The sequence below is a fragment of the Canis aureus genome, chromosome 12 (assembly GCF_053574225.1).
Source record: "Canis aureus isolate CA01 chromosome 12, VMU_Caureus_v.1.0, whole genome shotgun sequence".
Classification (NCBI taxonomy): Eukaryota; Metazoa; Chordata; class Mammalia; order Carnivora; family Canidae; genus Canis; species Canis aureus.
This window is the reverse complement of record NC_135622.1, coordinates 7,971,407-7,983,239: the sequence shown is the minus strand read 5'-3', so window position 1 is coordinate 7,983,239 and position 11,833 is coordinate 7,971,407. Positions and strand designations below refer to the sequence as shown.

The 11,833-nt window shown below is 44.0% G+C and overlaps 1 protein-coding gene across 3 annotated transcripts in view; it reads right to left on the bottom strand.

The window, feature by feature from the left end:
- Window positions 1-660: 660 nt before the first annotated feature.
- The window catches only part of LOC144280514 (regenerating islet-derived protein 4-like), a 45,963-nt gene continuing 34,790 nt past the window's right edge, over window positions 661-11,833 (bottom strand). The window contains exons 2-6 of one of the 3 annotated variants that reach the window (XM_077842637.1): window positions 10,640-10,828; window positions 7,711-7,808; window positions 4,164-4,301; window positions 2,820-2,925; window positions 661-833 (exon numbers count right to left, since the gene is read on the bottom strand). In XM_077842637.1, coding sequence (XP_077698763.1) covers window positions 766-833; window positions 2,820-2,925; window positions 4,164-4,301; window positions 7,711-7,808; window positions 10,640-10,706 — 477 coding nt within the window. In that variant the 5' untranslated portion in view covers window positions 10,707-10,828 and the 3' untranslated portion in view covers window positions 661-765. The remainder of the gene's footprint in view (window positions 834-2,819; window positions 2,926-4,163; window positions 4,302-7,710; window positions 7,809-10,639; window positions 10,829-11,833) is intronic. The other 2 variants (XM_077842639.1, XM_077842640.1) reach the window with 2 other exon arrangements.

Genomic DNA, 11,833 nt, shown 5'->3' with positions numbered 1-11,833 from the left:
GACTCTTGTCTATCCCCATCAGCTGCTGTACTCACTCTGAAATAACACCACCCATTCACCCCGACACAGAGGTTGGCCAGGCCTAGGGCCTCCCTCCTTCCTCTCACCAAACCAGGGCCACAGCTGGGGAGGAGCTATTCTGAGGGAAGGCAGGGTCTAGGAGGAAGGAGATGAAGAAACACATGGGCATATTTTTCTGAGTCGTTTCCTTTTTCATTCCCATCACTACTGAACTGGAACAGAGCAATCTTCTACACAGACAGCTACTTACTAAAAGATGGCCCTGGCATCTGTGGTCCACATCAGCCTAATAGGAACCCTGCTGGTTGACATGCCCTGTTGCAGAAGGAAGACTAAGGAGGTGTCTGAGCAGGAGGATGTGGGCACTAGAGAAAGGGCAGAGGGGTTCAGAAGCTGAAAGGGGCTGGGAGCTCACTCCTCAGGTTCCTCCTCCTGTCTTCCAACCTTTACACCTGATGGCCCAATGCCCAGGGACTTCACCAGTCCCCCTAGATGGCCAGAAGTGGAGAGGAGGAAAACAGGACCACAGGGATGGATCCCAGGGTGACCTTTAGAACTGGAAGCCACTGTCGCAAACAGCGTTGAGGACTTTGCCTCTAATAAACCTAAAAAAGTGAGTGCAGTAAGGGCCTCATCAGCCTCTGTTGCCATGTTTACTCTGAGATCATGGTCAAATGCAGCCAGCATGCACAGAGGGAAGAGGACAGGGGCTTGCGAGGGGTGGGCACAGCCTCGATGCACGCTCTACGGTCGGTATTTGCACAGGAAATGCTGCTGCTTGCTGCAATCATTGCTCTCCCAAGCTAAAAAATCTGTAAGAGAATAAACAGATGAGAAGAACAAAGAAAAAAGAAAATAAACACGTTCAAACCCATCCGGCTCTGTACTGCACTTCCCTGTGTTACTTGAGTGCTTTGCTTGGAACCCCGGGAAGGCACTGCCATGGTTAATCTCATGTGTCCACTGGGCTGGGATGTGTGCGCCCAGGTGTTTCGTGTGAGGGAATTTTTTTATTTAGCTGTGATTAGTATTTAAATTAGTAGACTCTGAGTAGAGCAGATTACCCTCCATAATGTGCATAATCATCCAGTGAAAAGATGGAGTTTCCCCAAAAAGCAAGGAATTCTGCGTCCAGGGTGCCCCCCGGCCCCGGACTGTGACATCAGCTCTGCCAGGCTGACAATTACATGAGCCAGTTCCTTAAAAGAAATCCATTTCTCTAGGGGCATGTGGGTGGCTCAGTCAGCTAAGCGTCTGCCTTTGGCCTAGGTCATGGTCCTGGGATCCTGCGATCAAGCCCCGCATTGGGTTCCCCACTCAGCGGGCAGTCTGCTTCTCCTTCTGCTCCTGATCTCTCTCCTCTCTCAAATAAATAAATAAAAACTTTAAAAAAATAAATGAAATACAATTTAATAAAAGTGTTCCTCAGTCAATTCTCCATGTGCCTTGGAGCTTCTCTCCTAACACTCTTAGCAGCTACAACGTCCACTTTTGCTTGGTTAACTCCAGTGATGGGGTTCTCACTACTTCCCGGAGGTAGCCCATTCTATTTTTTTTCTATTTTTGAATAGTGTTAATTGTTCACAATTTTCTCCCTTAATTTAGACAGATTTCCACATTTTGTTAGCTTCTACCTATTGATCTTGGTTGTGTCTCTTCTATCTGGACTGTCTTACGCCTTTCACAGCAGCGCTTGGGTCTCTGCAAGTCTGGGAGAAGCTCTTCCTTCATCTGCGAGGAGACCTTCTCCTTGTGAAGGGTCGGGACCTGGCCTCAGAGTTTGTACCTTATCCACCATTCATCCTTTGCTCTTGGAAAGTTTTCTTGCTCTTTTTTGTGCATATAAACTTTATTCCTTAGAGGGAAGCCCCCCTGCCTCACATCCCTGAGTCCTCAGTCCAGGCCTTTCCCAGACCCACTTCCTGCCCAGGAGCGGTGCCCTGGTGACACCATGATGGCCCTTTTAAACCCAATGTCTTTGGCATCAAGTAGCCCCTTTATCTTTGATATTCTGTTTCCTTGTTTTATAAGGGAAATGTTCCACATGATTATCCGCCGTGGTTCTCAAATGTGAGGATTTTGTCCCCTATGGGGTATGTACCATCGTCTGAAGACATTTTTGGTCAAAACAACCTGGGGTGGTGGTGGATCTACTGACATCAGAGTATCCTGAACCTACGATGACAGGACAGTCTCCACAACAAAGAATTATCCAGCCCCAAATGTCATTGGTACAAAGGTCGGAGACTCTAACTTATTAGCATAAAAAGCCCAGAATGAAAGCAGACAAGAGAAACCAGGAGACTCACGTGATCATGTGCAGCCTGCAGCTGAGGGTCTGGGCCCTGCATTTTGGGGACAAAACCCAGGGGAAGAATGCAGGCAAAGATGAGGTCCTGTGCCTCCCAGGGACCCCTGAGTATCAAGAAGTCCGAAAGGAGTCCTGCATGTTTGCTCCCGGTAGTCGGGGTTTCCCAAAATGTGGCATCTTTCCCCCTCATGGTATGAATATAATAGGATTTTAAAATAAGCCTATTTCAGAAAAAAAGTGCATGGATGTAAAGAACCTATTAAGTAAACAGATGAACCACTGGGCCATTGATACGGCCGAGACTGTAAAGTGGTCACAGATGACTGAAGGTCGGTACACCATGTCTGTGGCAAGACCACCATCCTATAGAAAACAGAGTTGTTGGTGTGGATGGGCGATGAGGAGCGGACGGTCCATATTTGCTTTTACAGGTAAAGGGCAGGGCTATGATTTAGGAAGAGGCAAGGGACAGCACGTGAGGACTTACTGTTCCTGGCGCTTATGTCCGCACAGTACATGTTCTCGCCCATGGACTCACCAGACCAGCTTTTGTATAAATATAAGGCCCCATCGATCCACTGCCACTTCTGCCTCTGCAAGTGACCAGAGATGGAAGATAGTCAGCCAACAGGCCTCCTGCTCACGGGCTCATAGCCAGGGGCTCCTCTCCAGCCCTCTGAATACTTGTAAAAATTTGTTATTGCAAAAATAGGGGAAGCACAGAAATGTGCACGGAATGAAAAATAGAAAACTCATCCCATTTAATCAGTGAGAGGAAAACATTACTAATATTTTGGCATATTTACTTCTGGTATAAATATTTTTCTTGACCACACAACAGTTTTATGTGCTAAAATATGTGGTGAGCTTTAAGATACCTCTCTTCAACTGTGCATATTGCTTCCTAAACATTTTTAAATGGGAATTATGTACTATAATTTACCTTAATTCTATTGATGATTGTTTCTAATTTACAATTATTATAAAGAATACTGCCATGAACAACTTTGTTCTGAAGCTGTTTCTGTACTTAAACATATTTTCTTAGTTAGAAATCAGAAGTAGAACGTTTGGGTCAAAGGGCATGAATATGTTGAGGGTACTGACATGCATTTTGTCAAACTACTTTCCAAACACTTTCCAGTTGTAGGAATTTAAGTCTCCATCTACTGGACAATTACTTTCTTTCTTTTTTTTAAGATTTTACTTATTCATGAGAGACACACAGACAGAGGCAGAGACATAGAAGGAAAAACAGCCCTGCGGGGACCCCACTGAGGACTTGATCCCAGGACCCCAGGATCACCACCTGAGCCAAAGGCAAATGTTCAACCACTGAGCCACCCAGGCTTCCCAGGACAATTTCTTTATAACTTTAAAAATATTATTCACTGAGGGGCTCCAGGGTGGCTCAGTTGGTTAAATGTCTGCCTTGGCTAGGGTCATGATTCCAGGGTCCTGGGATAGCCTGGAGGTGAGCTTTCTGCTCAGCAGAGAGCCTGCTTCTGCCTCTTTCTCCCCCTCTGCCCATCTCCCTCCCCTTGCTTCTGCTCTTGCATGCTCTTGCATTCTCTTTCTATCCCTCACACTTGCTCTCTCTCTCTTTCAAATAAATAAATACATCTTTAAAAATTATTCATTAATACAAAGCAAAAGCTTGATAATCTTACAAATCAAATTATATTGCTATTTTAATTTGCATTTCTTTGATAACTAGAGACATTATTTCAAAGGATTTTATTAGCTATTTGCTTTCTTCAGTTATAAATGCAGAAAATCAAATCTATCAGGCTTTCCCAAAGGGGCATCTGTGGACCAACTCTGAAGTTACCTTTTGTGGGTCATGCAGGCCGATCCACACAGGCTGGTTTATTTGGAAGCCCCTTATGTACTTTGCTACCATGTTGGCTTCCTTTATATTCTGGAGAGATGCCAGGTGGGCTCCGTTTCCATACAACTGACACTCAAGCTGTGGGCAAGAAATTGTGCTAATCAACTCTTGAGGTTTAAAAGCATTGTCCTCATCCCAGAACCCTGGTGCACCAAGCAGCATGGAGTGTGCAGCCCCATTTCCTCCAGAGCTTGAGATCTAAACCCCATAGCACTTCCTGTCTCCATAGGAGAAAATACAATGGTCACAAGTGTGAGATCTCAGAGGAAGAGGGAGCCCGAGGCAAGGTTGTGAGCTTTAGGGTCAGTGGAAGTGCCTGGGCTCCTCCTGTTCTTGCGTCATGTTACCTCAACAAGTCATGACCTCTCTGAACTTTCCTTACCTGCTACACAAGGGAGTTTGTGAGGATATAATTGCTATAATTACATATTATAATTCTGCATCGCAAAAAATCTAAGAAATCACTCATTATAAAATGTGCCTTTTCTGTTCATGTCCCACCAGGAAAGAAAGAAAAAACCACTGCCACTTTATCTAAATAAGGGAACATTTGATTTTGGAGGTGTTTAAACGTGAAAAGAATGTGTCTCAGAGCAGATAGGATAGGGTAGTGTTCTTCATGGAGCACCTCCAATATGAAGAGCATCTCACACACGCTGTCCCACTGAATTCTCACACCAGTCTTAGGAAGTAGGAACCACCTTTAGTTTATGGTGGAGAAACACATGATCAGAAAGGGGTGTTAGACTTAATTGCCCAAGAATAGAGCCCAGGTCTGCATAACTCTCAAGTTCCATTCTGTTTTACTTTAAATTATTCTGGCCCCCATATCGCACAAGAATAACACGTGTAAAGTGTAAACAAGTGCTCTGTACATTATTTTGTACCAAATAGGAATAGTGTAAATTGTCTAAAAATGAGTGATGCCTCCTTCAGGAGACAGGAGACTCCTCAAATGTTGGTTTAGAATTGAAGATCTTGTGTTAGCTACTTTTTCATTCTAGATGAATGTGCCTGTTTGCTTTTCCTCAGCAGTAGCCACAGGACTTAACCTAGTTGGATTTCTGAGTGCCTTCATCCCAGTTAAGCTAGACTAGGGACTGGTGTGGAAGCATGCAACTATCTGCTCTGTGGCAACTTTTAAAATCTCAGCTCCAGACCCAAGTTTGTTTTACACCTGTATGCCTTTTTGGATCCCAAATTCTTGTTCTTCAAAGAGGCTACTTTCATACCTGTTTAAGAGATTTGACCTGGATTTTTCTTGTCCATTACTGAATGATAATCACCTTTTGTTTCAGGTATTGGATGGAACATGGGGTATAACTATAACTGGAAATTTACGACCAATTAAATAAAACAAACTTTTTATATCTACATGTCATATAGCTATATAAAGATATAGACTTATTTTATGCTCTTTTGTTACAGGATCTGCCTACATGATAAAAATTAATTTAATACAACTCAATTTAATAAAAACAGGGTCTTGGCTGTGGTCGCTATTCCAATGCTTCCCTTTGGTATCTTGCTCATGATTAGATGTGGCTAGTATTGGATGCTCATGCAGTCCTCACATTTGCAGCCACTTTACAACACCAAAATGCTTTCATACCCCTAATTTCATTCAACTTTGGAATATGTGATACACAGACGACAGATGACCAGTCAAAATTTAGTGAGAGTACCAGTCACAAAGGATTCCTGGGACAGAAGAGGAAGCAGGTTCCAAAGGGTTGAGTGAGATTTTGCTCCAAGTCCACACTCCTGATAGTGATGGAACCAGGCCTGGAACTCAGATCTCTCTTTCTGTGTCCAAGATCAGTTCCTCCTGTCATCTTCCTGGTGCCTCCAGACTCAGGGTCTTGAGAACTAAGATTGGCCCTCAATATTGGCAACTAGTCAAAGAGCAGCAGTGGCTATGCAAAGGTTTTTTGGGTCTTTTTCCAGCACCTTCTCTGCACTCTGTTCAGGAGTGGTTAACCCTGCTAAGGCTCTGTATCAATTCTGCGGGCTGTTTTTGCCCTCAATTGAGCACCCAGCATGTGCCACAGGCAAGTCATTTTAACAAATACTTCTGACAAGCCCATGAGATAAAGTGTCATTTAATTTTACTTACTTTTTAAGATATTTTATTTATCTGTTTATTAATTTGAGAGAGAAAGAGAGAGCATGAGTGGGAGACAGAGGCAGAGAGAGAGGGAGAAGCAGACTCCCCACTGAGCAGGGAGCTCCACACGTGGCTCAAATCAGGATCCTGGGATCATGACCTGAGCCCAAGTCAGTTGCTTAACTAACTGAGCCACCGAGGTGCCCGTGTCATCCCCATTTAAAAGCAAGAAAACAGGTAAAGTGAGGTATAGTTTAACTCTATAAGGCAGACTCATGATTTAAACTCAGGTCAATATTACTCCCAAGTCCCTAGGTATCTTCCTCTTTGTTTTGGTAGAATTCGTGTTGGAATCTCTGGAAACAGCAGTACAGGTGACCTTTCAGAATTTCATAAAGTTGCTTCTCAAGAATTGAGGAAAAGTTGGTTGCTCTCCATTAGCTTTTTTTCTTTTAGTGAATAGTGTCTGGGAAACTCCTTCTTCATGTAGTTCTCTCTCTCTCTCTCTCTCTCTCTCTCTCTCTCTCGTTCACATCACAAAGGAAGCACTGCATTAGGGCTGACTTCCATGGGTTTGCTCCACTAGTTACTCTGGGTGTAATCGGGGTAACATCACTTTTGCTTACACTGCGCTGAAATTTTCTGTTTCAACATCACAATCTTGCACTAATCCTGCACTTTCTAAGGCCACAGAAGACTTTGCATCCTCAATAGCTATAACTTGGTAAGTGCTCCATCATTGCTGAGTTATTTGTATACAGAGTTCTGAGGCCATACTGGGCCCAGATCACATCACTTTTCCCCATAAGGTGCTCTCAGCCAGTCATGTCAGTTAAACCATCACGACCCCGAGGAACAGCAGCATGGGCTCCCCACAATCCTCTGGGGTGGAGCGCCTACCTGGGTATCTTCAGTGAAACAAAACCAGTAAATTTGTTGGGTGGTGTAGACAATGAAGCCTTCCATTTGTTTAGATTGCTTCATTATCTATCAGGGGGTTCTGAAGACTATGTCCCAGGCCTGGTAAATCTGGTACAGCAATTCATTGATTCTTTCTATAAGGTCTTTATCTTCTTATTCTCCTTCTCTTAGTTTATCTCTGTCCTTCTTACTGACAGTGACCTCCTTGAGGGTAATGGCTGTTTTTTGTTCAATTGTACATCTTCACAACCCATCTAGGGTCTGGGCATATAGCTCATGCTCCACCAATGCTTTTAGAACTGAGTGAGTTGAAACACACAACTGCCCTCTCTCCATTTCAGCATAGAGACGACTCCTCAGAATGCCAAGGAAGGACCCTTAGTTCTGAGTCGCACGAGATCTGCAGCTCTGAGTGGCCTCTGCTTTAGAGATCCCTAAGTGTGGGGCCAGATTTCTTACCTCAGCCTCAGACCAGTTTTTCAGCTTCCAGAAGTATCCATAGCAATTGGACTTGTAGTAAAACCATCCAGGAGCACAGCTGGGTCTCATGATGATGTCTGCACAGACACCAAAGGCAATCACAGTCATGATGGCAAAAACAATCAATTACCACACTAGTCAGTTTACAAAATGAAGAGGAGGCTGGTGCCCTGGAAGGACCCTGCTATGCTGCCAAATCTTTATACTGTTAATCTTTCTCTCAGCCTTCTCCAAAGGGAACCATGGCCTTTAGAAGGATAACTGTGCATTGGAGAAAAGGATACAATCAGATCTTTGGGGGATTACTGGACACCGGTTCTGAACTGACACTAATTCCAGGAGACTCAAAAAGTCACTGTGGTCTGCCAAAGGAGGGGGCTTATGGAGGTCAGGTGACCACACAGTTTTAACTAGGATTATTTCATGGGGTCTTTGGGACCCCAAGGCCATCCTGTGATTATCTCCCCAGTTATGGAATGCAGAATTGGAACAGACATACTCAGTGACTGGAAAAATCCCCACATTGGTCCTAAGATCAAACAGCCATAATTGAAGGCAGCACAAGAGTGGATGAGTGGCATAGATTGGTAGTGCTGGTTTTGGCTAGGGGGGACAGGACAGGTTAGATGCCAACTTGGATGGAGCTTGAGGATGCGTGAGCTGAGCTGTAAGTCAGTAGCAAGGGGGCAGATGAGGCAAAGGGGGTGTGTGAGCAGAGGAATGGGCGCAGAAATGTGTCAGCTGTGCACAGCAAGAGCAAGCACTTAATTTTGCCTTAAGTACAGGGAATCTTTCAGGCAAACGTGGTGGAAAGGAAAAGAAGAATCAAGGCCTGGAAGCCAAGGAAACCATGACAGAGAGAGGCACAAGTTCTTTGTGCTAGTGGATTAGTGAGTGGGCTACGATACCATATCTGAAGGTTTAAAAAACAAGAAGGTGGCTGAAAATGCAGAGGGCCTAGATGTTGAAGGGAATGCCAAGCTGGCAAGTTTGGGCTTTGTGACCATGTGGCTGTGCTCCAATGCTAGAGATGAGTGCAAGGCTCTTTCTATTCCTAGTGGATGTCCACAGACTGTTGTCACAAAGCAAGCATTTCCTCACTCCCCTCTCAAGTGACACTACTGTCACTTGTTTGCCCCATTTCTCTGTTCTATTTCATCCCTCGCCTATAAATCTCTAGGAATTTCCTAGCTTTCACATAATCTCCTTACTCTGGCTAGCATGTGAGGGCTTTCATCACCTAGTCCCAGCTGGATCTTCCTAGGCTGCAACCCCAGGAATTCTTTACAATTACGGGGAGGATCTGTGGAAGAGTAGTGGAGTGACTGGTGAGGATGTCCTGGCTCTACTTCACTCCCCAGGCTTAGCTTGGGTGAATTTCAAGCCCCTGCAGGGAAGCCAGAACCAGAACAACAGGGAGCTAACTATCTGGCTAGTTGGCTCCACAGGAGGGCTTGAAGGCTGCCTCCCATAGTCTTTCACACTCTAGCAAGGTTCAGAGAAAGTGGCTGAATTCCCCAGGACCCAGGGAAGCCATAGGATTGAGAGAACTGGTGGCTGCTGGTTGGCATGGTGTGGAGGGCAGAGAGCCTTAGAACACAAGGACACATCCAGGGTAGGCTAAGACAAGAACCACAGAAGTGAGCCACAGACATGAATAAGATGCCCAAAGAACACTACTTCTCTCCCTATGTCCCTCCAATGGATCTCCCCATGGCCAAAGTATTCCCCAGTGGGAAGAATGTCAGGTTATATACATGCTCAGGCATGGTTTCCTTCATGGGGCCACATGGGACTGTGAAAGGCACCCTGGACTAGGCACCAGAACATCACATAATCTTGCTGTGTGATCTAGGGCAAGTCCCCACCTCCTTTGGGCCTGATTTTCCTCATAAACAGAACAAAGGCATTACACCAAATGTGCCTACATTTCATTTTTTACACTTCAGATATTCTATGATACTTATTTTTAGCTTGTGCATACAGTCTTCTTCTTGGCTTTCTCCACTTGGGAGATCTTAGATTATTGATTCTCACTTTGTTGACATGTTACTTTGTACTTGATGCTGGGTCTACATGTATGGAGAAGTCATCTCTCCCATGAGGCTGTAAGTCTTTTGCAAACCAGAATTCCCAGCATATTCAAATGGGAAAACAATGTATAAACATTGGGTAGTTCTGATTAGAGCTCTCACTTATTGACTGCTAGGCGTCAGGTACTTTAAATACATTATCTCTAACCTTCACAAGAAACTTGCAAAATTATTATAACCAACCGTGGAGGCCAAGAAAATTAGGGCCTTTCAAGTTTAACATTGGCACAAGTACAGCCATTGTAGCCATCTCAGGCCACTGTGACCAGGCCACTGTGACCAGGTACTGAACTCTATCTTACCCTGGCTACAGGCAAAATCACAAAGCACGCCCTTATCGGAATAAGGAAGCAAGAGTTTGTGAGACCTCTTTACTGAAAATTCTCACACCCCTACCCTTACTGAAAAACCCCACCTTACCCCTAGACCAGCCCATAAAAACCCAGCTGTAACCCACCTCAGGGTCCAAGTCCCTGCTCCGCTGTGTCGAGTATACTTGAACCCAAGCTCAAGCTTGTTAATAAACCCTCATGTACTTGCATCGGTGTCAGCTCATTGGTGGTTTTCTCAGATTCGCAATCTTGGGCACAGCACAACATTTAGTTGATAATTTAACTATGGCTCACAACTATACAAGGCTAGAATTTGATTCTATAGTCCTGCACTTTTTTACTACGTGACATGGTCTTTCATGCCTGTCTGATATCCACCGCCTGTAGCACCTAAACATTTTTTTTGGCGAAAGGAGGGCTATGTGAGTTTGCTGCATGAACACTGGCTCTGGGCTCAGTTCCAGCTGAGTGACTGATACTCACTACCCAGGACGTCAGTGCTGGCTATACAGCTCAGCAGTAGGAGCAGCCACATGCTTTTGGGAGCCATCGTCCTCTTCCCTGGACAGCAGAAGAGACCTATGAGATGCCCTCAAAGTTCCTGGATTCACCTGGATCTGTAATCTGAACACAGTGGGTGAAACTGACCCAGGAATTTAGATGCCAAATCACCTATGGAGGAAAAAAGGGGGTTTGTTTGTTTGTTTGTTTGTTTGTTTGTTTTTGGCTAAACTCAGATCATACAATAAAGGGAACTTCAAGCTAAATTTAGAGATTAGGAATATTTAATTTATGTCACCTGCAAAGCCTCTGGTCCGGTGCCAGAGGCCTACCTGTACTGGGATGAATAGTTTAAAAGTCTGAATGAAGGCATTTGGTATATTGTGAAGAGCCTGCTCCTGCTATTTTCAGGAGAACCAACAAGCTTTCTCACAGATCAGGCAGTAATGGACTTTCTATAGAGTCAATTCAATCAAATCAAATCAGTCCCAAGAGTGAATTTTTCTATGTTAGAATTAAAAGTGAATATGTGGTCCAATACCCATATTTCACAGATGAGAGGACCCGAGGTCTATGGGTATGAAGTGGTTTGCTCATTGGCACACAACTACAACTACATATTCTGACTTTAGGGCAACCCTCTGTCCTTTATGCTTAAGTGATAACTACTTTTTTTTAAAGAAAATAACTTTCCCCATCACCAGACAGTACATGAATTATTAAAAAATCAGTGAATGAGGAGGGCATTTGATGGGATGAGCACTGGATATTATACTATATGTTAGCAAATCGAATTTTAATTAAAAAAAAAAAGAAAATGGAAAAAGAATTAGATAAGAATCATGGCCCATTATCTTGGGTGGATACTGCCCACTATCTATCTTGGGTCAACTGCCTTTTCCTAAAACTGACTGCTTTCAGAAGACCTCTGAGGAGCCTGTTTGAGAAGCCTTCTTATTTTGTCCAATTCTTTTTTGTGTGTATCCAATTCTGAATTGTTTTTAAATTTAATTAAGGGCTGAACTTCTTGGAAAAAAATTAAAAAGCAAGAAAACAAAAAAAAACAGTGAAAAACTGGAAGATAGGAAGTAAATTCTATCTCCCAAAGATAAACAATTCAGTGACCAGCTGATAGACGTCGTTCCATGTACATCTGTATATGTGTGCAGGTTTGTG